The following is a 27,074-nucleotide window of genomic DNA, read 5'->3' as shown; positions in this document are numbered from 1 at the left end:
TGTCATAATCAATCAATGATACAAATGAGACGTAATTATGCAAAGTGAAAAGAAAGAATTACGGGCATCATGAAAAGCGGTCTCTCGATAGTTGTGCATCTTATCTTTGATACAAGAAAAGGAAAAAAGAAAAAACTATAAAAAGAAATGTGTATATATATATATATATATATATATATATATATATATATATATATGTACACACATATGTGAAAAAAAATATAAATATATATACATATAACATAATATCTTCGTCACTAGACGCATACAGTTCTTTGTCTCTCTTGAATACGACAATCAAGTTATTTTTTTATCGTTCGTGTTGTATCGACTGTCTGTAAGGAGAATTTAGGTGTTTATGTCGACAAAAATAAAAAGCAATATGCCAAAAGTCATTTTTTATTAACATGTATCTGTAAGTACATTTGTCTGTGGATGTTTTAAAAAGAGAAAAAAAAAAGAATAAACAAATAAGATTTACATCGATGTCTCTCAAGAGCGAGGTCGTAACGTAACAGTTACGATTTAACAAAACTGAAATATCGTCAGATTACAACAAGGAATTACGACCGTTTCGCTCTCACTTCGCAAGAAAAAAAATATTAACGACTTCGGAAATAGAAAAGATACAAGCCATCGATTTTTGTCTTCGTGTACTATCGTCAAATGAAAATGGATACGTTTCGTTCATGCGAAAGAATTTTATGTTATCATTCACTATTAACCAAGAAAACATGATACGGTTTCTCTATCGAAAAGTATTGACTTCGGATAGTATTTGATCGCCATCGTCCATTTTCAAGATATCCTTTTCGATCATTCTTTTCCTTTATTCCTAAAAAAAGGTGCCTTTTCGAACGGCCTATTTTGATATTGGCCTAGACCTTACAAGAGAAGCTACGAGGATGAAATGCTATAAGAGCGAACGGATTTATAAAGGACTAGAAAAAGCTATTGTGATTAAGTAGACTCTTCTCATGCGCGAAATGTAGTAATAAATTTCGAAACTCTCTCCTGATGGGTCCTTTCTCTTGTAACCACCATACATACGTTCATCTCTTTTGTTGTTTTTCTTTATTTTATTGCAATAAATTTCTATTATTTATTTACTTTTATCTCAAGATCCTTTCGTAACATTTTATTTCGCAATCTTCTCTCTATCTACCACTATCTCTCTCTTTTATTTTTTTTTTATTTTATTTTTTTTTTTCTTTTTTTTTCTTTTTTTGTAATGTACTTCTTTTTTCTTCTTCTTGCATAATCCTTCATTTCTGTCTCAAATCTCAATTTAATCGTAACACATTTGTACATTATCGTTTCGTTTTTAAACAGTTTTTCCTTCCATTTAATCGTTTTCTATACGCTTCCAACTTTCCCAAGCATTTCTTTTTCCCTCGGTATACGCAACTAACACAATAACCGACCTATCTCGGAATAAAGGAGCATGCAATTTCAAACGTCAACTGTCGGATCGAGCCGTCGGTTCTTTGTTTAGGTTGAAAACGTCAGACCGTAGCGGTCAGTTTTTGATTTCTCGAAGAATACTTCTTTTAATCAACTTTATTTTTTCGAAAGTTATCCAAAAACCTATATAGCTTCTATATTTAATTATCAAGTAACCGACGTAATATCTCCTTTAAGATTTTTTTGAAAATATATATATATATATATACATATATAAAAGTTTTTTTCAAATGAATATAAAAGAAAAAAAAAACAAAAAAAAGAAGAAAAGATATTATAGAAATAATTACGATAATTACAATACAATTATTTTTTAAACGATCGATAGCTATCGGTGAGTCTCGCGCTACTCGTTTCAATCGATCGATCACGTTCGACACTGATCATCGGTAGTACCATCTATCGGTCACTTTGTCAAACAACTTGAGCTCAAGTCGATAAAATGTAGCCAAAGTTAAACAATATGGCTGTGTATACGTTCGACAAAAAGTGTAACGTGGAAATTTCATTCGTTTTTAAAAGTTCGTCATAGTTATATCTATATTGGAAAAGGTTTGATAAATTATTTAAGAATCATGGCTACCATCAGCAAAAGTAATCTATCTAGAGAGGATATAAGGTCTGCGGATAAGGACGAAAAAGTGAGCATGCTTTTTGACGTATGGTGCTTCAAATAATACATCACGAATTTTAATGAAGATCATGGCGGGAACCTGATATTCGTATGAAACATTTGTTTTTAGGAAACCCTCTTGGAACATGATAGTGAGCCCGATGAAGATATGATATTTAAGTAAGTCGTTTGGATATTTTATGGATAATATAATATTTCAATAATGAAATTATTTCAGCAATCTTGGTTATTTTTTGTTATTGTATATCAATCGTTGTATATCAATCTAATATTATTTTGTAATACAGCAATGAAAAAACTGCTTGATATATCAACTCTCATCAGTGGAGGTTCATTAAGATCATGAAAATGTTGAAGACTTAAGATATGCCTTTTATCCTCCCATCATGTCTGACATATGATTTCAGCCGTCCCAGTACGTCAAATGGAATAAGCAGAGCCGATGGAAAAATGGATAGGTAAATACATATCTTATTTTTAATACTTAAATTGTAAAGAAATCTTTTAAGAGTATAGAATTGGAAAAAAATAAGTCATGGATATGTTTAAGTAATTTATCATATAAGGTATACAGAATGTTTACACAAATATATTTTATATTGCTTAGTATCAGAATCCAAATTCAAGAGGTGACAGATGTGATGCGAGATAACGTGAAGAAAGTCATGGAACGTGGAGAGAGATTAGAGGATCTACAAGATGCAAGTGATCGGCTGTCTATGGCTGGTAGTCAATTTAGAGAAGCAGCAAAAAAAGCACAACGAAGAGCATGGTTACAAAACGTGAAATCACGGATTATTATTGTCAGTGTTACATTGACAATCGTTCTCTTTATCGTTGGTACGACTGATATGCTTTTGCTAATTAATAGAAAAATATGGATTGCATGGTTCTTATTCTCGTTTAATGTAAACTTCTTTCTTGGTATAAACATGCGAGTTTGCACATTGTGTTAACAAATCCTATTATTAGCATGGCTAGTACTATTTTTTTTTATTTGATATTATCCTACATGTTGCACTTCTCAGATTAATACTTCATCGTTTCTTATTTAGTTCCTTTTTCTTTTCCTTTTTCTAAAGAAGAAAAACGCCTGTTTGGTCCTTTTCTATTGCTCTCTTTCATTCTTATTGAATATCACTCATTGGATCCTTTTCCCGCGTATCATTTTCAGTTTTGGACATCTTGGCGCTTTACCTGGTTCTCAGATAGCAAACATCCTATAAAGTGGTATTCTGTTCTTCAGAAATGAAGGTACATGCGTGTTTAACTTATCTCTTTTTCTTCATATTTATTATCTAAAGCTCATGATTTACAGGCTCATATCGATAGAAATGGATTTTAATATTAAAACGAAAGATAGATTAGTTTTATCATTATTTTAAACGAAAAATCGATTTTTTTTCAATAACCCTTTTTTATCCCACGAAACGCTATTCTTTGTTAATATACGCTTGTATGCTTGTCTTTCAAATATTTTCAATATTGGCATGTTTATTTTGTAGACTCTTCTGGATACTATTGTGATTTATTTATTTTTATATCAATTTTTTTCTTTGCAGTATCCATTATTATCAAGTATACGTGACCTAAATATCTTCAACAACGAGAGATCACAGTCGATGTCACAAGCACAGACCTTGTCTTTGTACCTTTTTTCGCGGAATTATTTGTGCGTATTTAATTATAAGCTTGTATATATATATATATATATATATATATATATATATATATATATATGTATCTATATACCTATATATTTTATATATTTGTTAAATGGTATAAAATATCTTCGTCGTTAAAATAAAGTCGTATTAAGATAAAGTATAGAAAAAAAATTTCAAATTTGTTATAATTGAATCGTTACACATTGTTTTCGTTATAAAGATGAAGATAAAGAAGTTATACTTTGATCAATGTCCTTTTTTTTTTAAATATCTTTGTCTTAACGACAAAATTTTTAATAGAAACGATATTATCTTAATGTTATCGTTTAAGATATGATAGTGAAGATATATAGATAAAAAAATTTTTCTTCTTTTTTCCTTTTATTTTTTAATAATAATTCTTTATTGCATTTAAAATAAATTTGTACCGATTGCATTTAAAATAAATTTATAATGATTATAATATTGGTCAATGATCTCTTTGTTCTTATAACGAGATATAAAAAAAAAAAAAAAGGAAAGAAAAGAAAAGAGACAAAACAAAAACAAAAAGTGTATAAAGCAAAGTCGTGCATAGATTCGACTGTCAAAGAAGAGATCTTTGAACGGGAATGATGAGAATTAATCAGCAGAGTGCTAAAAAATGGCATTCTTTTCGACGAGGTCGGTTACGGCAATATCCTGCTATGATGGGCACTTACGTCGTATGTGAGTTGGTGAAGCCGAAAGAAAGAGTAGGAGAAAGAAAGAGTAAGAGAGAAAGAGAGATAGATGCGTGATGTTACTTGTGAACGTGTGAGTTTAGTCGTCGCTCAGCTGGCGGTTGACTCGCGTGTGTTCGTGATAATTCTTGCCAGTCGAGTTTAAAATAAAAAGAAAAAAGAAGTAAAACTGTTAAAACAAATAATCATCGCATCGAACGATCCGATTAATTCTTTATTAATTAAAAAAAAAAAAATATATATATATATATATACATACATATATATACATACATAATATTCGAAATATTTTGATCTTTTCTAAAACGTGTGCGTTTCCGTGACAACATTGTGCAGTTTTTATTTTTCTTTTTCTTTGCTTTTTGTTTTAATTGTTTATTATCATTTTAAATATCACGTGGAAAATCAAAAGTACACAAGAGAGCGTTTTTGATTCTCAAACGCTTGTATGCGCCGTAGAGCGTTGTGATCTATCGAAAGAGAAGAAGAAGGAACAGTTGAAGGTGAAAACTTAGAAAGAACGGCCGTTCGATTGCACAAAACCATGTCGGGATTTGAACAGATGCTCGTTGCTGTGGCGAGCATCGTTGTTGGAGGTTTTTTCCTCACGGGAGGACGATGGCGCTTCATCTATGTGCTTTACAAGACTTTACCAAGAGATATTTTGTGAGTATTTCTCTTCCTTTCTCTTTCTCTCCTCCCTCCCCCTCCCATCTCCCCATCTCTCTCCCACCACCTCTGTCTATCTGTCTTTCTCTTTGTTTCTCTTTCTACCTTTACCTCTTTTGTTCATTTACTCGATATTCCTCGATTTCCTTTTTCTCAAACATTTTCTTATTGTATATGTTTGTGATAGCTAGTTTATTATTGTAATGATATATTATATATTATTACTTGCAAGAATTATACTTTTTTTTTTTTTTTTTTTTTTTTTTTTTTAATTATTTTCTTGAATATTTCAAATGCACAAACGTTTCAAATTTTTGATTTTCATTGTTTGAATTCGACGTATTCTATACATATGAATTAATTATTATATTTTTTTTTATTGATCATTATATTTTTGGTGATTATTAATGGTCTTTGATTTCTCAAATTTTTCTCTTTATGCATTTCAATCGTATGAATAATAATATACCAATCATTTCAATCGAAATTAATTAATATGAGCTTGCTACTTTTTTTTTCTAGAGGACAACCTTTGGAACATATTTTTTAATTAAAATGGCCTGTTCTGTTTATTTATATATAATGTTTCATTTATGTACAATCGTGCCGTAACTGGTTTCGCATTCGAATATTTACGTATAAACGATTGAAGACAATATCTGAAGGTTGTGAAAATATTACGGAAACATTAATTACTGCAAGTGTGTATGTATATATATATATGTATGTACGTATATATCTACATTGAATAGGTCGAATATCTCTAAAGGAAGAAGAGGTTCGATGAATATGTGAAACTTGATATAAAGAAATCAATAGTTCATTTTTTTCGATTATTTTACAAACTTATAACATATTTTCTACATTTTTTTTTCCATCAATCAAAATCTTATTAATCATATAAAAAATATTCGTTATATAAAATAACTTTTCTTCGTAATTAATTATTATATTAATTAATTATTATATTTATCTACAAAAATATACGATTGTTTTTTAATTAAATTTCTTAATTTACGAAAAATGTTTCTTAAATTTCGTAATTAAGTTTCGTAAATTAAGAAATTTAACATTATAATATTTTTCTTACAATTAATGCTTATATATTTATGTATAAATTATAAAGTATTGATTTAAGACGATTGTTTTGTCAATCATCTAATAATAGTTCGATACGAGACATTAATTGTACGCTCCATTGTATGCATATAGTTCTAAATATAGCTTAGAAAAACGTTACTCACGTGATCAATGGACCGTGATAATTTCTACTTTTGTGTTATGCTACCACAGTGTCCGTATTTAATATAAACAAAATATATATCATCATATAACTAATATGATTGCTATTTATAAATAACGATTATATTTACTTAAAAAAAAAATTCGGTATGTATATATAGATAAAAGAGAAAAGATATTTTTAATAAATTTATAAGTTTAATATATAATTATTAATGTAATACGTAAGTGTAATTGTTAGTATATATATATATATATATATATATATATATATATATATATTATTTGAATCGTTCTGACAAAAAAATAATCCAAGGATTTCAATTTGGATATTTTATTTCTTTTTTCTTCTTCTTAATTTTTTAGAAATATTCTCACATTAAAATTGTGAATTTATAACTTGTGTGTGTGTGTGTGTGTTTGTGATAGTAATAAAACTTTGGCTAGTAATAAAACTTTGGCTAGTAATTACGTAAATATTATATTTAGAATTTATATTTTATATTAATTTTTTTTCTCTTTTTTTTTTGCAAACTTTTAAATATTTATATTGATTATATAAATATTATAATTTTTCAAAGTATGTTAATATTTAAATTTGATTCATATGCTATTACTCTTTTTTTCTTTTTCTTAGCCTTAATTATATATATTATAAGATATAGCAAAATATTCAATATTTCTTTTTTTTTATTTTTAATATTGTTAATATTTTTTCTCATTATTGTTTATCATTTTTATCGTTTTATTGTTCATTATTTTATTACTCATCGTATCATTATTCATTTTCCATATTCATTATGAAAATATGATTTCTTTGAAACGTGTGAAAGCCTTATATAACAGCAACTGGTAAGGAAAGGGTCACTAGTACGGATAGACCGAACTGACGAAGTTCGTTGCAACTCACTTGACCCCAATAAAGTCGGGGTCATTGAGTTTAATTATTATGCTGGAGATGGTACTGGTCCTAGATGCGCATATAAAATCTATCGAATATATTATATATGTATCTAAGGTCAATCGATCATAGTCGAACTTCTATAGATCTAATCACAATGTCAAGCTATTACATTTTTGGTACGAACTCAAATCTCATTGTAATGCGTATAATCAAATGAAGTAATAATTATATTAATTTTCGAAAATTGTTTGCTATAATAAGATGGATTTTCATACTATATTATCCGTTATAATTTCATTTTTATCTTCTCGTTATCATTTGCTGTATATTTTTGTATCAGATGTATGCTAAATAAGTACTTCAAATTTATTATATATTTTAATATTTAAACAGTTAATGTACAAGTAAACTTAAGCAAGTATCTATATCCTCTATCTATTTATTTTTATTATATACTTAGAACATGTAATACTATATTATAATAAGTTATATTTCGAGGTATGCCATCGGTATTGAAATCAAATTGTCTTATAGATATTTTTATATTTTGATTGTTTGTTTCGCTTTTTTTTGGGGGGATTTTCGTGATCAAAAAAGAACTTAAGTTGTTAAGGTATGCCCGGCATGCCTTTTACTGTCAGTAAAGTATAGTCCCTATCGACGCACGTTGATATTAACGAACGAGCAGTAAGTGAGGCAGATTGACTAAGTGTTGAGTCTTCTTGTGTGACTAACGATTATTTGCTAACGAGCATGATAAATGCTTGGGCAATCGTCAATGGCTAACTTCTATCGTACGATACTTTTCTTTTTATCACGAGTTATCAAAAAATGTATAACAATCTAAATATCACTCGTGTGCCTGCAAAATAATATAAATCAGATTATGATCGAAAGTTAATTAATATAATCTACATTATGATATTCTATATTAAAATCCTTTTGTTTTTAGGTTATCTATATTTTATAAGTCCAGTGGACGAAATATGTTATCAATATTTAAATCTAAAATCTAATAGCTGATTCTTATAATAGCACTTTATAAATTTAATCTTATAAATTATACATCTCCGCATAAATAAGTATTTTTATTTATATTCAATATATCGTCCATCTATGCGAAATATAATTGATAACATTTTTACATTTAAATCGTTTTAAAAATATCAGATCGATTTACGTAATACTATTCTACCAAAGGAATCATCGGAAATATTCGCAACAAGTTGATGGATCGTCATATCACTTGGCCGCATGCGTTATGTGATTAGACTTTGATCCCATTTATTGTCATGGAAACGTTAGGGTGGATCGAAAATTTAACTACTTCCTGTGGATGGACTGATCGTTAGTGGTCGATAATAGGGATAAATGAAAAAGAAAATTGGGGATATTTTTAAATTATTTCGAGTAATACGAATGTACAAGAAAATATAGTGAAAGGATAGAATTATTTTTTTTTTTGAATCTTGTTTGAAAAAGCTTGAACGTAATAGACGTATTTTTTTCACTTACATGCACACACACACACACACAACACACATACACACGCTATAATAAATTATTTATTATGATTTGTGCATGCACATATGTTCAGTATGGACACGTTCAGTTGACATTGATAATTTTATTGCTTTCCGTTGGATGTAATTTGCTACAAATGTGTAAAACTTGTTTTGAACCGCAAGGATCGTGATTAATATTTTATTTTTAAGAATGTTTACAAAATATTCTCTGTGTTTCTGTGTAAATATTCGTGATAACTATTTTTTAAAGTAACGATGTTCAACGATGAAAGTTATTTTCCTCTACGTCTTTCGTTATTTCATTCGGCTCTATTTAATCATGGTGAATACGTAGTTGGTAGGGGAACTGTGGCTAGTGTCGACTGATAGAAACGAGCTGGCTAACAAAGGCGTAATCTTTCAGGGACACTATTAAAATTCAGAATGTTCGAAATAAATTTAGCTTTTTACAAATTTTCCAAGAAGTATTGAGGAAACAAAAAAACAAATATTTGATTAATATAATAAGCAAATTTTTATTTGTGTTATAAATTAAAATTAATTTAAATTGAAGTAACATGATTCATTGATTTTTATTCGAGGTGTTTTTTTAAAAGTAATGAAATGATAAACAGAATAACATTTATATTTTTATTCTTATTTTTACGTTCTTCATTTTACTAAATATATTGTTATATAATAACGTTCCAAGAAGAATAGTAAATGAGCGGTTTTGCCATGTAGAACGAAGCATAAATTAAAAAAACATGGAATGCATATGATGGCCTTAATCGTTAGGGATAATTTGCAATGATTCTTTACATATAATGTGTGCACGATTTAAAAAAAAAATATCAATTTCTTTGTGTTAGTGAAGATATATTTATATTGTTTTTCAATTATCGGCCTTCGACGAACCAATAAAAATGTTTTTGAAAATAAAATTCATATAAATAATTAAGTGTTTTAATCGAAGGTTTCATAGAAGATTTTTTTGTTGTGTTGTTGGTAAGGAATTTATTACCATAACCTATTGATAGAAAGAAAGATAGAGAAAAAAATAAAATCTACATACCTACATATTTATAAAAAAAATAGATTAAAAAAGAAAAAGAGAAAAATTAGACAACTAGATTTGTCTCGATTTTTTTTTAAATGTCTAAAACTAAACTGATACTATTTTTTTTTTTTTTTTTTTTTTTTTTTTTTAAGAACGTAGTCATATGACAATTATGCATTTTAGCATACACATCAGTAATTATGCACCTGCGTATGGATTTTATTATTAAGATATATAGCTAATTAATATATTAATATAACGTATTGATTCAAAGAAAAAGAACTTTTTAGAATTTTTAGATGTGTAATAGAACATTTAGATGTGTAAAATAATAGTTTAAATGTGTACAAATGTAAATTCACATGTAAACTTTTTAATGTATGAATACATTTATTCTTTGAAATGGATATATACCTTTCAAAGTCCAAGTATCTCGGTGAAAAAAAAAAAAAGAAAAAGGAATTATCAGAGACCTTTCATACATGTCGCACTGATAGCCATGCACGCACGTGCTCCTTATGGAATTAATCAATTTACATCGATAGGATAAGATGTCGTGCTAGATAGCACGAAGCCGTGTATTCAGGATCGTTCGTCATTCTGGGACTCGTGTTCGTGACCGTGATTCGCTCGTTTTCTCACCCCATTTTTTTTAGAACATAATAGAGAGTCTCTTTTATGAAATCAAGGATGCATGCAATTGATACCAGAAATTATTCATGATCGTGATCTAGTTTTCTATCGGCAGACATATTTCTTTCGAGATAAGAAATTATAAATATCATTGGATATCAAAAATTTGCGATGTGTAAATTTTTACACATCGTAAATTTTAGTAAGTAAAACTTAAAAAAAAAATTATTAATCTTTGTCTAATCTAAGATTAATAATATTCGTTTGATTTAATATGTTTTAAAAATTGTATCTGAATATTATTATCATTTATATATGTAAGATGAGTAACATTTAATTTTATATATGTAACTGTGTTATTATTTCTTTTCTCTCTTTTTTTTTTTTCTTTGTACAGAGGAGCCATTAGATTCATACAAGTGAACATACTTTTATGGTGGTGGGAAACACGAGGATTTACAGTGGCTAGGGTATTCTCAAGATTGGTTGAACGTCATCCTGAGAAAGTAGCATATATTTCCGAGGATAAAGAATGGACTTATCAACAGGTACGGATTTAATATTTTATAAATTGAAATGTTCCGAAAATATAATATTTAATTTGTCTTGATGATTTTCTTCTTTTGTTTTTTTAATTACACGTTTATTATAAATAAAATATCAACAATATAAACATCAAAATCAGATTACAATGGAACATTATCTTTTGAAAAAAAACTCTTTTCTTTTTCTTTATTTCTTTTTTTTCCCATTATATTACAGCTCGAAGAATTCAGCAACAGAATAGGACGTTATTTTCGCATGCGACCACTTTCACGGGGGGATAGCGTAGCTCTAGCTATGGAAGGTCGTCCGGAATACATTGGAACTTGGTTGGGTCTGAGCAAAGCTGGCTTTGTTGGTGCTCTCATCAACACCAATCTTCGACAGGAGGTTTTAATCCATAGCATTAAAACGGCGAACTGCAAGGTTCTTATCTTTGGCTCTGAACTGAAGGACGGTAAGAAACTTTTCTTTTAGAAAATTAGAAAATCTATGATTCAAACAAATGTCCTAAAATATTTGAAAAAACAAAAAAAAGCAACGACAACAAAGAAAACTTTAGTAAAACCAAATATATTGAAAAACTCAAATAATAGTATGATCCATTTAAAAAGATAATAATGCTAACTATTGTATTTGATTAGATACACAAAATACATTTTAAAATTGGCATAATCTTAAGGAATATTCCAAGAAGAGAAAAGCAATTTGTTAAATATCGTAAAGCTTGAACAATTCTGATAAGTACAATCAACGCTTTATTTTTATTTTTATTTATTTATTTATTTTTTACAGCGGTACGTGATATAAAAGACAAATTACCAGAACTGAAGCTGTTTCAATGGTCAGAACACGAAGATGTGTCTATATTAGAGGAAGCAATCGATCTAAACAAAGAAATTCTCAGTGTAGATCCAGGACCTCTTGTCGAAGATATTGCTTTAGGTAATCCACGAGACAAATTGATATACATTTATACGTCTGGTACGACTGGAATGCCAAAGGCAGCTGTTATCAATAATCTTAGGTACGTTAAATGTATAACAAAATATTTCCTCGTTAAAATGAATAATATCATAGTACAATTGTATTCCTTCAGATATATGTTAATGGCTTATGGCGTATACTCCATGTTGGCTCTACGTTCAGACGATCGAATTTATAATTCTTTACCTCTCTATCACACGGCTGGAGGTATAATAGGAGCTGGACAACCATTGCTCACAGGAATAACCGTTGTTCTTCGTAGACGTTTTAGTGCCTCGAAATTTTGGTCCGATTGCGTTCACTATGAATGTACCGTAAGTATTTTATATATTTTTTATCGATATCAAATATTTAATCTTTCTTTAACACATTAGTTTATTAGGTTTATTAATATATACATATTAATTTTTTATCAGTCAATAAGTAATATTGAAATTTTCAATATTTTATATATATATATAGGTAAATATCATTTGTATTTATTTTTATTGAATTATATATGCACACATAATACCGAACAATTCAATATTTTTCATTTTTATTTTAGATAGCTCAGTACATCGGAGAAATTTGCCGATATCTTTTGACCGTTCCACCGAGTTCATATGACACGACTCACAAAGTAAGACTCATGTATGGGAATGGTTTAAGGCCACAAATTTGGAAGCCCTTCGTCGAGAGATTTGGCGTTAAACAAATCGGTGAATTTTATGGTGCTACCGAAGGAAACTCGAATCTTGGTAATTTATTTTCTATTTTTTCTTTTTCTTTTTCTTTTTTTTTTTCCAATGAATCTAATGTGAAATGTTTCAACGGATAATTAGACGTACTGTATTCATTATACCTGTTTACATCGTAGTGAACATCGATAATAGAGTCGGTGCAGTTGGATTTGTGCCAAGGTTCGCCGGCAATCTCTATCCAGTCACTTTATTAAGAGTCAATGAAGAAACCGGAGAACCGATTAGAGGACCTGAAGGTTTTTGCATACCTTGTAAACCTGGTACGTTAATAATAACAATATTTTTATGTTTAATTAAAAAATCGATGATATATGATATTTAATATATGAATTATTAATTATTATATGAATGATTAATTACGATATGAATATTTAAAAGTCTAACATATTTCAAATTGCGATCTGAATATTTATCTGATTTTATTTAAATTCTGATCATAATTAAGAAGTGACATTAGGACATAGTTTCTTTTTTTACTCTACTTGTATATTTTGAAAACAATTTTCTTAAGTTCATAATTGATTAAAAGGAGTAACTATTTTTTTTTCTTTTTGTTTTTAATTATTCAGGAGAGCCCGGTATCTTCGTTGGAAAAATTAATCCAGGGAAGGCTGTGAACGATTTCAGTGGTTACGCCGATCAGAAGGCATCGGAGCAGAAAATCATACGTGACGTCTTCAAGAAGGGTGATCGTGTCTTCAATACTGGTCGGTTGAAATCATAAGACAAAAAAAAAAAAAAAAAAGCGGTCATTTTGTACTACCAATTGAGAACTCACCGCGCCATGATTTAACCGCGTTTTTCGAACAGGTGACATTTTGGTTATGGATGAATTGGGATACTTCTACTTCAAGGATAGAACCGGTGATACATTCAGGTATGTATTTTCAATGTTTATCTTTTAGTTTGATTTATCATATTAACTTCTCAAATAATTTTCTTTTTTAGGTGGCGTGGAGAAAACGTGGCCACTTCTGAAGTCGAGGCTGTTGTTAGTAATGTCATAGGTCTCATGGATACAGTCGTTTATGGTGTCGAAGTGAGTCATCTATTTTTCCTTATTAACAATTAACTACATGTATTTGTATAATTCATAATAATATAGTTTTTATATTAATTCCGTTTTAATATTTATTAATTAGCAAATAATAATATTGTTTTAAAATATTTCTTTAAAATTTTATAGAGCAGCTTTTTAAAGGTTTATTCAACAAACATGAATTAATAATTTTTATCAATAAAACAAACAACATAATATAAACTTTTGTATTGAGTTTACAATCATTTGTTCTAATATTTTCTAATGAGACATTATTGTTGACAGGTACCTGGAAACGAAGGTAAGGCTGGCATGGGTGCTATTTATGATCCAGAAGGAACTTTAAATTTAAAGGAATTAGCTGAAGGTGTAAAAAAGGTTCTTCCTAGTTATGCTCGACCACTTTTCATTCGTGTTCTCTCGAAATTACCCATGACTGGTAAACTTTAATGACTAAATCTGTCTAAAACTTTGTTCAAGATATTTTTCTATATAGTTAACGTCGTTCTTATAGGTACATATAAATTGAAGAAGAAGGATCTTCAGCGTGAAGGTTACGATATTACAAAGGTAAAAATCGAATGGATTATTTTTTTAATAATCAGCTTTACGAAATTTTATTTATTTAATTTAATTCATATAGTTGGTAGATCCAATTTACTTCCTCGATCGGACGGGCATGTACGTGAAACTGACAGATGATTTATACAAGAACATTATCGAAGAAAAAGTTCGGATATAGAAGTTCCTTCTCTTTCTCTCTCTTTCCCTTTCTCTCTCTTTCCCTTTCTCTCTCTTTCTTTTTCTCTCTTTCTTTCTCTCTCTTTCTTTCTTTCTTTCTCTTTCTTGCTAAAATTATGAACATATTTTTGTATTCGAAAGCCGTCAAGAAATTTGTGGATTGGTGATTAAAAAATTATTTAGATAGTCTCGTCTCGACTGATCGAATTTAACGCGTTCGAGGGATTAATTGTACAATTAAACGTTTGTAAAATTTATTTATTATATATATACATATATACATACATACATACATACATACATACATACATACATACATACATACATACATACATACATCATACATACATACATACATAAATACATACATAAAAATATATATATATATATATAAAAGAAAAAGAAAAAAGGACAAACAACAGTGGTAAGAGACGAATATGCCAAAAGAGGAAAATTTTTTTTGTAATGTGATGCCAAGATATATGTTGTAAACTATGAAAAAGATATTGCTCGTTAAATTAATAAATTAGTATATTCGAGATATTTGATATGATTTTAAAGATTAAACAATATACATTTAATGACGTCAACATGACATGGCATCAGACTCGACCAAACACTTAAGAGTTTTATTCGCAAAAACAAGAAAGAACGATCATGGCGTAGGTATAAATAAGATTACATATTCATTTGCACACGATTCTGATATTTTTTTAAAAGCATCATCGTAAGTACTTCGTTAAATAAATTTTTTCAATTATTAAAACATTTATGAAAAATTCGTACGCTTCGGGCAAAGTAAAATAAAAATCTCATTTATTATTCTTTTATTGTAAGTTTTTATTAAACTTTCAATTAAAAATAACGTAAATTCAAAAGTTCCACGGTTATGTACTATCAATTTAATAAATCTTTCCAAAACTTTTGTGCGCAACCTCTGTACGAATCCAGTGGTTCTCATTGAATTTTCTAACGACATCTTTAACGCTTCTATCGAATATAAAAAATATTATTATCGAAATATACGGATATTTAATTATATTTGAGAGATTGATGTAAATCGTTTTGAAAGTATTTTATTATTCTCTTTATTAGATAATATTTAGATTATAGTATATATAGGTCAAGGCGAGTATATAATAAGTATATTTAGATCGAAATAACGATTTCATTCACATTTGAGATTACTTTTTGTCTCATCATTATAGCGGAATATTATCGTTATTATTTCACATCGTCGTTACTACGTCGATATTACGTAACTGGCTGTTCCTAACAATCAAAAAAATCTGAGCGAACAACTGATGAACGGTCTTTCCGTCAAACGTATATATACTTATCTACATAGACGCTTTCTAACAGCGTAGTTAGCGTCATTCAGTGTTTCTCTTTCGAAGGCAAGTTCTATCGATAAAATTTTTGAGGTCACGTAAGTATCATATTATTTTTTATAAATTAAATATAATTTTTTCTTCGTTAATTATCAGCGATTAATTTCTTTTGTTCGTTTTTTTTTTTGGTTTTATTTACTATAGTAAATGATAAATAATACGTATTTGCGCAATATTTTAATCTCTGTAGATAGATTCAAGCTGACTGTACTTTTAACGCGAGTCATGAGTACTATAATAACTAAATAAATTGTTTGATTAGTCTTCAAAATAATCGTGATTATAAAATACCGAACGAATATAAAACTTCATAAAGGAAATATATTTTATATTTTGCTTTGAAATATATATATATATATATATATATATATATATATATATATATATATATTACTTTGTCAATTCATTCTCAATGTTAATGAAAAATTATTTTGTTTAAATCGTTTATACGGAATGTGCGAGATCTAAAAATAACTGAAAGGATAAAATTGTTATAGTTAATGATAGATCGCCCATTATCGCAATGATAATTAAAATACTTTTGTAAATAAAGTAATATCGTGTGAAATATTTAAATTTGAAAACAGCGCGAAATCTTAAAGAGAATAGAATTTTATTGGAAATGTTTGTTTAGCAGATAATAGTATTTATATTGATGACTTTACTAAAAATATTTCGTTCGTTATCTCTTTCGATTATTTGAATTAGGTTTTTCTCTACGCCATTGAACGAACGAAGTGAACTCTTGACGATTAAGTAGTAGGTGGTGCTAGAACGGTGAACATGGATAAAGAAAGTTTTGAATTTTCCATCGATCGTGGCGGCACCTTCACTGACGTCTACGCGAGATGTCCTAGCGGGAAAATTAGAGTTATGAAATTATTATCCGTTGATCCTGCTAATTACGAGGACGCACCTCGCGAAGGAATTCGTAGGATACTCGAACAGGTGCTTAAGATTTATATATTTATTTTTATCGCTATATTACATATATATATATAAATTTATATTATATATTTATATAATAAATTATTTATACGTATTTTTATATTATATATTTATATTTTATATTATATATTATATATAATATGTTATATATATTATAGTTTTATATTATATATTATATATAATATATTATATATATTATAGTTTTATTTAATAATAATTACAATATTTCAAATGAAATATAACAATTAATAGTTAAGTTAATAAATGATATAAGTATAAATATATAATATAAGTCATAATTTCTGTTTGCTTCATTAGATAATATTTCTCTGAAGAAATTAATTTTAACTTAAAGATATTATCTGTATCATCGTAAAAATAATGACGAACAATAAAATTTTAGGAAACTGGAGTGAAAATGAATGGTGAAGTGGATACTTCTAAGATAGCTTGGATTCGAATGGGAACGACGGTAGCTACGAACGCGTTATTAGAACGCAAAGGTGCTAAAATGGCCTTATTGATAAATGAAGGTTTCAAGGATCTTCTTTTTATTGGCAATCAAGCGAGACCAAACATTTTTGATTTAGTTGGTATAATTAGAGAATAATTATTTATTTATTAGTAAATTTTTAAGCAATAATCAAATGTACGATTATTATCATAGGAAATAGTGACACCAGAAGTTTTGTATGAGAGAGTAGTTGAAGTAAGGTGCAGAGTGATACCAGCATTGCCAGGAAGATGTCAACTCGTTAAAGATTCTTGGAGAAAAGTGAAAGGTTCTACAGGAGAAGATTTATATGTAACGCAAGAATTAAACGAAGAGAAATTAAAAGAAGACTTGTTGGAATTGAAACAATTAGGAATCGAAAGCATCGCTGTAGTTTTGGCGCACAGTTACACGTCAGTTTTGATAATTATCAGAGTTATATATTAAAAAAAGATATTTTGTATGTGTGTCTATGATGTTAAATATATTATTATTTTGTTCATAATCAATTAAGAATTTTATTGATAAATCATATTTTAGATATGCTGAGCATGAAATCAGAGTTGGGGAATTGGCTAAAGAAATTGGATTTTCTCAAATATCTCTTTCTCACCAAGTGATGCCAATGACTAGGATCGTTTCACGAGGATTTACGACTTGTGCTGATGCTTATTTGACACCGCACATCAAACAATATCTGCAGGTATAAACAATATCAATAATGTCATCTAATAAAACAATTCTTTGTAAAAATTGAAACTTCAGTTTTGATTTTTTATTCTTTTCATTTATTTTATTTATTTTCTTTTTCTAGGGATTTTCCTCGAGATTTAAAGACAATTTGAAAGGTGTTAACGTTTTATTCATGCAAAGCGATGGTGGATTAACTCCTATGAATTCGTAAGTTTAATCTTATAGGAAACAATATCAAAGTTTTGTTAATAAAATTTATTTGAATTTAGATTTAACGGATCACGAGCCATATTGTCTGGTCCAGCTGGCGGTGTCGTTGGATATGCCATGACAACTTATGGTAAAGAAACTGATTTACCTGTAATCGGCTTCGATATGGGAGGAACTTCAACTGATGTCAGTCGTTATGGTGGAAGTTATGAACACGTTTACGAAAGCACCACGGCTGGTGTAACGATACAAGCGGCTCAGGTATATATAAAAAAAAAAGATAATTATAACAATTTCATATTAAAAAACCATATTTGTTTTGAAAAAAATTTCTACTCATTTAACTCTTAAATACATGTGATTCCAGAATTACAATATATTAATAAATTTGTTATAGTAAAATAACTTGTTTAATTAAATTAAAAAAATTGTTTATTATACAGTTTATAAAAAAAATATATATATATATATATATATTAATAATATAATCTTTCCAAATTTTTTTGCTTTTTAATATTTACTTCAATAGCTGATATATATTTCTTTTTCATAACAATTTCTATAAACACAAATCATGTTTAATCATAATAATTAGTTGGATTAAAAAATTAAATTGGCTTGAAGTTGGACGTGAATACTGTTGCGGCTGGAGGCGGATCGATGCTTTTCTTCAGGTCAGGTCTTTTCGAAGTAGGACCTGAAAGTGCTGGAGCCCATCCAGGACCTGCTTGTTATAAGAAAAACGGTCCGTTGGCAGTAACTGATGCAAATTTAGCCTTGGGTCGGCTACTTCCTGAATATTTCCCACAGATTTTTGGTCCTAACGAGAACGAACCCTTGGATAAATTTCGGACGATGGAAGCTTTTGAGAAACTAACAAATGAGGTTGACTCATAAAACTTTTTATTTCACGAAGAAAATTTTACGATCAAATTAATATAAAAATCAATATTTCGATGTTATTACAGATCAATGAGTTTTTGATAAATGAAGGTTTAAGATCAGAATTCGATAAAATGACGATCGAAGAAGTTGCAATGGGATTTATAAAAGTAGCTAATGAAACTATGTGTCGACCAATTCGTGCTCTAACACAGGTATTATTTTTTAAGGTCTGTTCGACGTTGGATCATAAAAAAAATTTAATACTGATACTGGTTTTCTCAATTAGGCTAAGGGCTATGATACATCACGTCACGTTTTAGCGTGTTTTGGTGGTGCTGGTGGTCAACATGCATGTGCTATTGCTCGTTCACTCGGTATGAGCACCGTTTTTGTTCACAAGTATGCTGGAATTTTGTCCGCATATGGTATGGCTTTGGCAGATGTTGTGGAAGAAGCACAGGAACCCAGTGCTGAGATATATGAAAAAAGTAATTGTTTGAACGTCAAGATTTCAAACTATTAGATTTTGACGATAAATTCATTAACTGTTAAATTGTCAATTTAGATTCTTTTCAACGATTGGATGAACGTTTAGATATTCTCGCAGCAAGAGCAAGAAAGAAATTGGCTCAACAAGGTTTCGATCATTTTCAGATACACGTAGAATCATTTTTACATTTACGTTACGAAGGTACCGATTGTGCTCTAATGTGTTCACCAAAACTTGATTCTGAAAATTCTTTGGATTCACCAAAACACGGCGATTTTCTTACAACATTCTTAGAACGGTTCTTAGATTTATATTATAATTTTGCAATTGATTATATACTTTTGTTGAATCAATACAACGTTAAATTTATCGTAGATATCAAACAGAATTTGGGTTCACTATGCCTAATCGAAAGATTTTGATAAATGATATCAGAGTTCGTGGAACAGGAAGAACAACGATAATCGAGGATAAAATTCTACCTTCATTCTCTAAACCTGCAAAACCAGAAAAAGTGAGTTCTATCTTCAATAATTCATAAAATAATAATAATAATAATAATAATAATAATAATAGTAGTAATGTTTAAAGGCATGAGTAAACTATTCGTTTCTAATTATTTAGCCAATTATAAAACCATTGAATTAATCATAATAGCTAAACTTTACTTTATAAATAAATTTATTTATGAAAAGTCCATTTATGAAAAATTTGTTCAATCGACGAAAACAACCAACTGTTTTTTTGGAAGTTAATTTATTAATTTTATGGATTATTAATGTCTAAAAGAGACGAGTAAAGTGCTCATCGTTATTTTTATATACAATTGAATTTTTAATATTATTGAAAAATTTTTTATGTTTCAGTTGTCTATGGTGTACTTCGAAGGAGGATATCAAGACACTAAAATTTTCCAATTGAGTTCTCTTTTACCAGGACACGTTATAGAAGGTCCTGCGATTATTATGGACAGTTTAAGTACTCTGTTAATAGAACCAGATTGTACAGGATTTATTACTTCCAAAGGAGATATTAAAATTACTATTGGCAAAGGAATTCGTACAAAAGTTACAACCGATTTGGACACCATTCAACTTAGTATTTTTTCTCATCGTTTCATGAGTATCGCCGAACAAATGGGAAGGTAAATTTATTAAAATTAATTTAATGATGTTTATAATAAGGACGACTTATCAAAAAAAAAAAGTTTTTTATAAATACATTGTTTAGAATTTTACAAAGAACGTCTATCTCGACGAACATCAAAGAAAGATTAGACTTTTCTTGCGCTGTGTTTGGTCCAGATGGTGGTCTTGTTTCGAACGCTCCACATATACCAGTTCACTTGGGTGCTATGCAAGAAACAGTTCAGTATCAAATGAAAGCTTTTAAAGGCAAATTTACACGAGGTGATGTGATACTTTCTAATCATCCTTCGGCTGGTGGTTCTCATCTTCCAGATCTCACTGTAATAACACCTGTATTTTATAGGTAAATTATCATCATTCATTATCATTCAAATTTGCAATAAAAAAATTTACAAAGAATTTAATTTTAAACGATTTGTGATTAAATAAATTTCATAGAGATATGGAACAACCGGTATTCTTTGTAGCCAGTCGGGGTCATCATGCTGATATAGGTGGAATAACACCTGGTTCGATGCCACCACATTCGACCATGTTGATTCAAGTAAAATTAACATTTTATTTATAATTGATAAAATAAGAATTGTCTCACAATTATTTTATTTATCTTAATAGGAAGGTGCAACGTTTAAGAGCTTTTTACTCGTTCACAAAGGTGTTTTTCGGGAGAAAGAATTAACCGAGGCTTTGATGGAACCTGGTAAGATTCCAGGAAATTCAGGCACCAGAAATCTTTCTGATAATTTGAGCGATCTCAAAGCACAAATAGCTGCTAACCACAGAGTAAGTTAAAGAAACTTATATACATATTATATTTTGTTACATATGTACGTATATTACATTACAAATGTATACGTATATATATATGTGGAATATAATAATTAATTATTTTTCTAACGCGTTTGTTATTCGTTTAAAGGGAACACAATTAGTGAATGAACTGATCGATATTTATGGCCTTGACGTTGTTCAAGCGTACATGGGTCACATTCAACAAAACGCCGAACTTGCTGTTAGAGATATGCTGAAGTTGGTCGGTAATAAAGTACTTCGGGATAGTGGGAGTAGCAGCGTCACTGCCGTCGATTATCTCGACGATGGTAGCCGGATTAAGTTGCGATTAGACTTTGACGTTGAGAAGGGTGAAGCAGTTTGTGATTTCACGTGAGTTCAAACTCATTATCTTACTCGTTAGCTTTTGAATTTATAAATCTACGAAGTTTGAAATTTTCAAAATTCCTATTAATTTTATTTAGTGGCACTGGATACGAAGTTTGGGGTAATTGCAATGCACCGCGTGCTGTAACACTTTCAGCACTTATTTATTGTCTCAGATCTATCGTTGGACGTGACGTACCGTTGAATCAAGTGAGAAACATAACGTAGAACAAATAATCTCTACAATCCCGTTCAAATTCATTCATGAGATTTATCCTTTCATAGGGATGTTTGAAACCTGTCAGAGTTATTATTCCCAAGGGTTCTCTTCTGGATCCCTCTGAGGAAGCTGCTGTGGTCGGTGGTAATGTTTTGACCTCTCAACGAGTCGTTGATGTTGTTCTGCAAGCTTTCGGAGCTTGTGCAGCTTCTCAAGGATGTATGAACAATATAACACTTGGTACAGTCGAATGGGGTTATTACGAAACTGTTGCTGGTGGTAGTGGAGCTGTAAGAGAATCATACGTTATAGAAACATTTCATTTATATAACAAGCAATACATTTTTATATATCTTTTCCTATTCTTTTTTTTAATGCTTCTAAACAAGGAATCAAATACTTTGTAAGACATTACGATTATTCATTTTTTTTTTCTACTTACTCTATTATTTTTCTGTAAAATGCATATAATAATGCATTAGAAATAATGATAGAAACACATATATAATATAAAGGGTCCAACATGGGATGGTAGAGGTGGCGTTCACACACACATGACCAACACACGAATTACTGATCCAGAAATATTAGAACTACGTTATCCGGTGATACTAAACAAATTTTCTCTTCGTCCTGGAACTGGTGGTGAGGGTGCACATCGTGGTGGTGATGGTGTCATACGGGAAATGACTTTCAGGTACGTTGAGAAGTATTTTGAAGAAATTATTTTTGATTTTGGAAACAATGTGAAAGTAAAAGTATATGAGCATGAACTTCAAAGGATTCGAAACTTAAAATAAAACATACTTTCTATATTTCAAATGTCTTTTTTTAGAGCGCCAATGACGTTATCTGTATTAACTGAAAGACGAGTCCATTGTCCTCCAGGCTTAGCGGGTGGTTCACCGGGTGCTCGTGGCAAAAATACTCTCAGAAAGATGGATGGCAGAATGATCAGTTTAGGTCCGAAAACTGCGGTGCCTGTTCACGCTGGGGTAAGGCTAATCTATTTTTATCATCATAGTCAATTTTCACGATTACTTAAGAGACATCGTGCCTTGATTTATTTTAAAGTTTCTCTATCTGCATTGTTCCATTTGTCATTTCAATGTATTTTACATTTCGTTTAATCGCATGCACAGATATATTGAATTGAAGCTATGAATATTAAAACAATCATTTATATTATTCTGATAGCAATTATCATCAGATATCATTGACACATTTATTTATTCTAATTAATGAAATATTAAATTTTTTATATTGAATTGTTATTTAGATTTCCTTTTAAATTGCCAATATAAATTTAGGATAAAATTTCTGAAGTATTTTATTCATTTATTTCTTGTTCTTTTCTTTTCTATTAAAAAAAAAAAAAAAAAAAAAAAAAAAGTTAATTCTTTTATTTTAACATATAAGAAAATTGTCGAATTTTAGTGTCAAAAGGATGAAACTAATCAAAGTAGTCAAGTAAAATGTATATTCTGTTATTTGAATGTAGTGTAGAAAAAAAAGGATAAGAACTTGTAGAGTAATAGCTTTGCGAGATTTTCGATACGTAGACTTTTTAAAATTCACATGAGAGATGAGCAAAAAGAGTAAGGAAAGATAAAAATATATATGTATATATAAGGGGAGAAAAAGAGAGAGAGAGAGAGAGAGAGAGAGAGAGAGAGAGAGAGAGAGAGAGAGAGAGAGAGAGAGAGAGAGAGAGAGAGAGAGAGAGAGAGAGGGAGAGAGAGAGAGAGAGAGAGAGAAAGAGAAAGATAGGAAGGACAGCAGTGTTCAGGGTTTTTATGTAGCCTCGTAAAGATTTTATCTCGGCAGATACGATCTGTCTTTCCTGTCTGCTCTTAAAAATCTCACCGGAGTTACCAGTGTATGCGTTTCCGGATGAAGAACGACATCATTTTCGTAAAGTTTATGTCTATTATTAGATAACGATCGACGTTTACGTAATGCACCATTCCCCCCCCCCCAAAAAAAAAGAAAAAAAAAAAAAGAAAAAAATTGCTATCTTCTTTGAAAACGTATAAATGAACTTTGAAATTATTTTTATACAAAACAAATGTATCTGTTAATTTATTATTTTCTTGTTATAATATGAATGAAAGCGATATAATAACATTCTCGAAAATTTTGCTTAATTATTTTTTTTCGGATCGTTGACAAATTTCATTAACCAGTAAATTTTTAATTTCAATTATGAAGATCTCTATTTACGTTTTACTCTTTCTTAGCGACTTGTATGAAAACTATGTAAGTTCGAGTAAGTTACGTTACTATCCGATTCAGCATTGGAGACTTCTTCTACTTGTCCATTCGAGTCTACACGAGTAGTAAAAGCTTTAAGATTTATCAGAGCAGCAATAATCGCATCTCCATCCGCGGATCTTATACAGTTTTGTCTGTCAAGCTTCCACGATCGATGTGTAAAAGTAGAGATCTCAAAGGATCGCTACTTTCTCTCTCTCTCTGTCTCTCTTTTTCTCTTCTTTTTCTTCCTTCTTTTTTTTCATAGTCACTCCAAGACATTTTATTCTCGGTTTTTCATTTAACGCTCTTACTTCCGAATAGAAATTATGTTGCTGAAAACAACTAACAAATTTTCTCTCTCTCTCTCTCTCTCTCTCTCTCTTTCTCTTTCTCTGTCTGTCTCTTATTTATTTGAAAATTTAAAAATGATATACCTAGTTGTTATATTTGAAAGGGATATTTATAAATATTTACAATATTTTCTTGTCTTATTTCTATTTTCATTCTTTTAATTTCAAATTAAATTTGAGAAAGAAATCGGTTCATGAAAGTAAAAAATTTCTTATAAATTTTGTTATAATATTAAATAATATCGGCATGTAATTAGATTGATTTGTTGAAAATTTAAAAAACAAAATATGAATAAAAAAAATTTAAAAACAAAAAATGTCTGGAGAAGGTATGTATATATATATAGACGTACGCACGCACGCACGTACGCACACACGCATACGCATACGCATACGCATACGCATACGCACACGCACATGCACATACATACATATCAAAATAATAATAAAATAATATAATGATAATGACAAGAATATTCTATTATTATTTTTGTATATGATATAACATCGCAGGTAATAGTAGTAATGTGGACATCAGAGTATCAAAAATGTAAAGGTAACGATATAATGAAAAAAAGATAAAAAAATGGAGTCTCATATTTTACAGGATAGCTTCATCTTAGAAACACCTGGTGGAGGTGGTTATGGTTCCCATGATACAAAGCAGCCATTTTTTACGAGGGCAGCATCTCGAACGTTCCTGGAACGTGGAAGCGTTTTCGAGTATAGAAAAGCTCAGGAATCTGTATAACGCAAAGTTAAGTCCTAGAAAATCGATTTAATCTATTCGTTACATCACTGGTTCCGAGTTACTCATCGTTTAACGCTTCTTCGTATCAAATGTGCGTGTATGTATCTATGAAAGTTTATATAGCTAGCTAAGAGAATTTAGTAATAGTTACTTACGAAGTATGCACCTGGAAGGAAGAGGAAAGTGGGAGAGAGGGATTATCGGTAGTTTGATACACTTGAAAGGATATCTCAACGTATACGACAGGTTTAGGAAGTTTAGTTTAACTTTGATAGGAAGAATGTGTCGTTCTGGATAGATAATAAATTTCAAAGAAAATTATTATTATTGTATATTTTATTGAAATAATCGAAATATTACAATAAGATAGATTTTAATTGTGATAATTATGTTCTTTATATAATATGCTAATATTGTTACAATAAAATTTATTGTATCGCTTTGATTTATATTTATTTTTAAAATACTATAAATATCTCAAATCTCCACAAATGAATAATTAATATATTACATACACGCAAATAATTTATTTCTTATTCGATTAATTATTTCGATTTATTATATTTTTTTTTTTTCAATTTTCTTCGATCTTTAAGGATTTAATCCAGGTAAGAGAGAAAATTCAAAAGAGGTCTCCGTTAAGTTCGATATTTCCATTTCATTGAACAGCTTTTATTATTCTCAGGCAAGATGAATCTATTAATTCATTCGCATAAATATGGTCGCTATGTAAATTGTCTTTAAGGCTTTTCAAATTCAAATTAAGAAATATGAAGATTATTAATTATACGGATGATCGAACGTGTCAATTCGTAGCCATATTAAATCTGGTTAATTCGCTTATCAGATTTACTATCTCGTTCAATTTGCGATGGTCCCACGGAAATGATCTCTTCGTCTCTCTTCCATTTCCGGTTCGAGTAATTACTATTACTGCTCATAATGTCATCACGGTGACCTACATATGAGAGGCGCATAGGATGGTCTTTGTAATTGCCTATCGATGAAATAACCTTTGAGAATCCGCTAAGTGCAGGCTTTTACGTTAGGCGATATCGTTCTAAGGTAATAACGATTATGTTAATGATCGTACTAACGATTAAAACGTTCTTGATCGTGGCTTCATAAAATTAAATGCATATAATATTTATATACATATATATATTTCCTTTATATTTATTTTATCCCCGAATTTGATTAATGAAAAATAAAGTTTTTACGATAGTGTTTACTTTTCAAACAATTTTAATATTTATATGATTATAATAATATTAATGATTAGAAATATTTGTGATAGTTATTCATAAAACTAAATGCACATCAAATGTATGTATGTATTTATTGTTTTGTATGTAATATATACGTACTTGGGTATTAATAAATTTTATATTCTCTTATTATCGTTAAATGGAAAATCACATTTTTACGATGGTTACATTTTTAAAAATACTTTTACAAAATGTAATTTCAAGTATTTTTCTATAAAAGTTATTTCGTATTTGAGATACAAAGGAACAAAGAAGATAAC

The 27,074-nt window shown here is 29.3% G+C and overlaps 3 protein-coding genes across 8 annotated transcripts; all 3 read left to right on the top strand.

Annotated features, from left to right (window-relative positions):
• Window positions 1-1,907: 1,907 nt before the first annotated feature.
• Window positions 1,908-4,755, top strand: LOC124424592 (synaptobrevin homolog 2-like). 2 transcript variants are annotated; one of them, XM_046963882.1, is made up of 6 exons: window positions 1,908-2,105; window positions 2,208-2,257; window positions 2,506-2,556; window positions 2,706-2,938; window positions 3,273-3,352; window positions 3,661-4,755. In XM_046963882.1, the coding sequence occupies exons 1-5, from the start codon at window positions 2,040-2,042 to the stop codon at window positions 3,308-3,310; spliced, it is 438 nt and encodes a 145-aa protein (XP_046819838.1). In that variant the 5' UTR covers window positions 1,908-2,039; the 3' UTR covers window positions 3,311-3,352; window positions 3,661-4,755. The 2 variants fall into 2 exon arrangements, with proteins under 2 accessions (XP_046819838.1, XP_046819839.1); XM_046963883.1 differs by lacking the exon at window positions 3,273-3,352 and having other exon boundaries at window positions 1,909-2,105.
• LOC124424591 (long-chain fatty acid transport protein 4-like) lies at window positions 4,584-15,092 on the top strand. 2 transcript variants are annotated; one of them, XM_046963879.1, is made up of 13 exons: window positions 4,584-5,153; window positions 10,898-11,048; window positions 11,263-11,500; window positions 11,839-12,070; window positions 12,143-12,344; window positions 12,578-12,770; window positions 12,890-13,033; window positions 13,343-13,480; window positions 13,584-13,650; window positions 13,722-13,812; window positions 14,098-14,251; window positions 14,327-14,382; window positions 14,456-15,092. In XM_046963879.1, the coding sequence occupies exons 1-13, from the start codon at window positions 5,032-5,034 to the stop codon at window positions 14,552-14,554; spliced, it is 1,887 nt and encodes a 628-aa protein (XP_046819835.1). In that variant the 5' UTR covers window positions 4,584-5,031; the 3' UTR covers window positions 14,555-15,092. The 2 variants fall into 2 exon arrangements, with proteins under 2 accessions (XP_046819835.1, XP_046819836.1); XM_046963880.1 differs by lacking the exon at window positions 4,584-5,153 and adding an exon at window positions 10,522-10,702.
• Window positions 15,093-15,231: 139 nt separating this feature from the next.
• Window positions 15,232-25,867, top strand: LOC124424590 (5-oxoprolinase). Of its 4 annotated transcripts, none has more exons than XM_046963876.1 (22): window positions 15,232-15,982; window positions 16,653-16,892; window positions 17,296-17,481; window positions 17,560-17,798; window positions 17,926-18,088; window positions 18,200-18,285; window positions 18,348-18,549; window positions 18,913-19,173; window positions 19,257-19,385; window positions 19,460-19,661; window positions 19,739-19,961; window positions 20,039-20,177; window positions 20,530-20,807; window positions 20,894-21,154; window positions 21,250-21,355; window positions 21,427-21,594; window positions 21,731-21,975; window positions 22,068-22,179; window positions 22,255-22,479; window positions 22,705-22,886; window positions 23,025-23,184; window positions 25,403-25,867. In XM_046963876.1, the coding sequence occupies exons 2-22, from the start codon at window positions 16,728-16,730 to the stop codon at window positions 25,544-25,546; spliced, it is 3,876 nt and encodes a 1,291-aa protein (XP_046819832.1). In that variant the 5' UTR covers window positions 15,232-15,982; window positions 16,653-16,727; the 3' UTR covers window positions 25,547-25,867. The 4 variants fall into 4 exon arrangements, with proteins under 4 accessions (XP_046819832.1, XP_046819831.1, XP_046819833.1 ...); XM_046963875.1 differs by having other exon boundaries at window positions 19,257-19,400; XM_046963877.1 differs by lacking the exons at window positions 23,025-23,184; window positions 25,403-25,867 and adding an exon at window positions 22,579-22,592 and having other exon boundaries at window positions 19,257-19,400; window positions 22,705-22,880.
• Window positions 25,868-27,074: the final 1,207 nt, after the last annotated feature.

This window comes from Vespa crabro, chromosome 6, assembly GCF_910589235.1.
Source record: "Vespa crabro chromosome 6, iyVesCrab1.2, whole genome shotgun sequence".
Classification (NCBI taxonomy): Eukaryota; Metazoa; Arthropoda; class Insecta; order Hymenoptera; family Vespidae; genus Vespa; species Vespa crabro.
The sequence above is the reverse complement of the archived record's forward strand: the minus strand, read 5'-3'. Positions and strand labels throughout refer to the sequence as shown.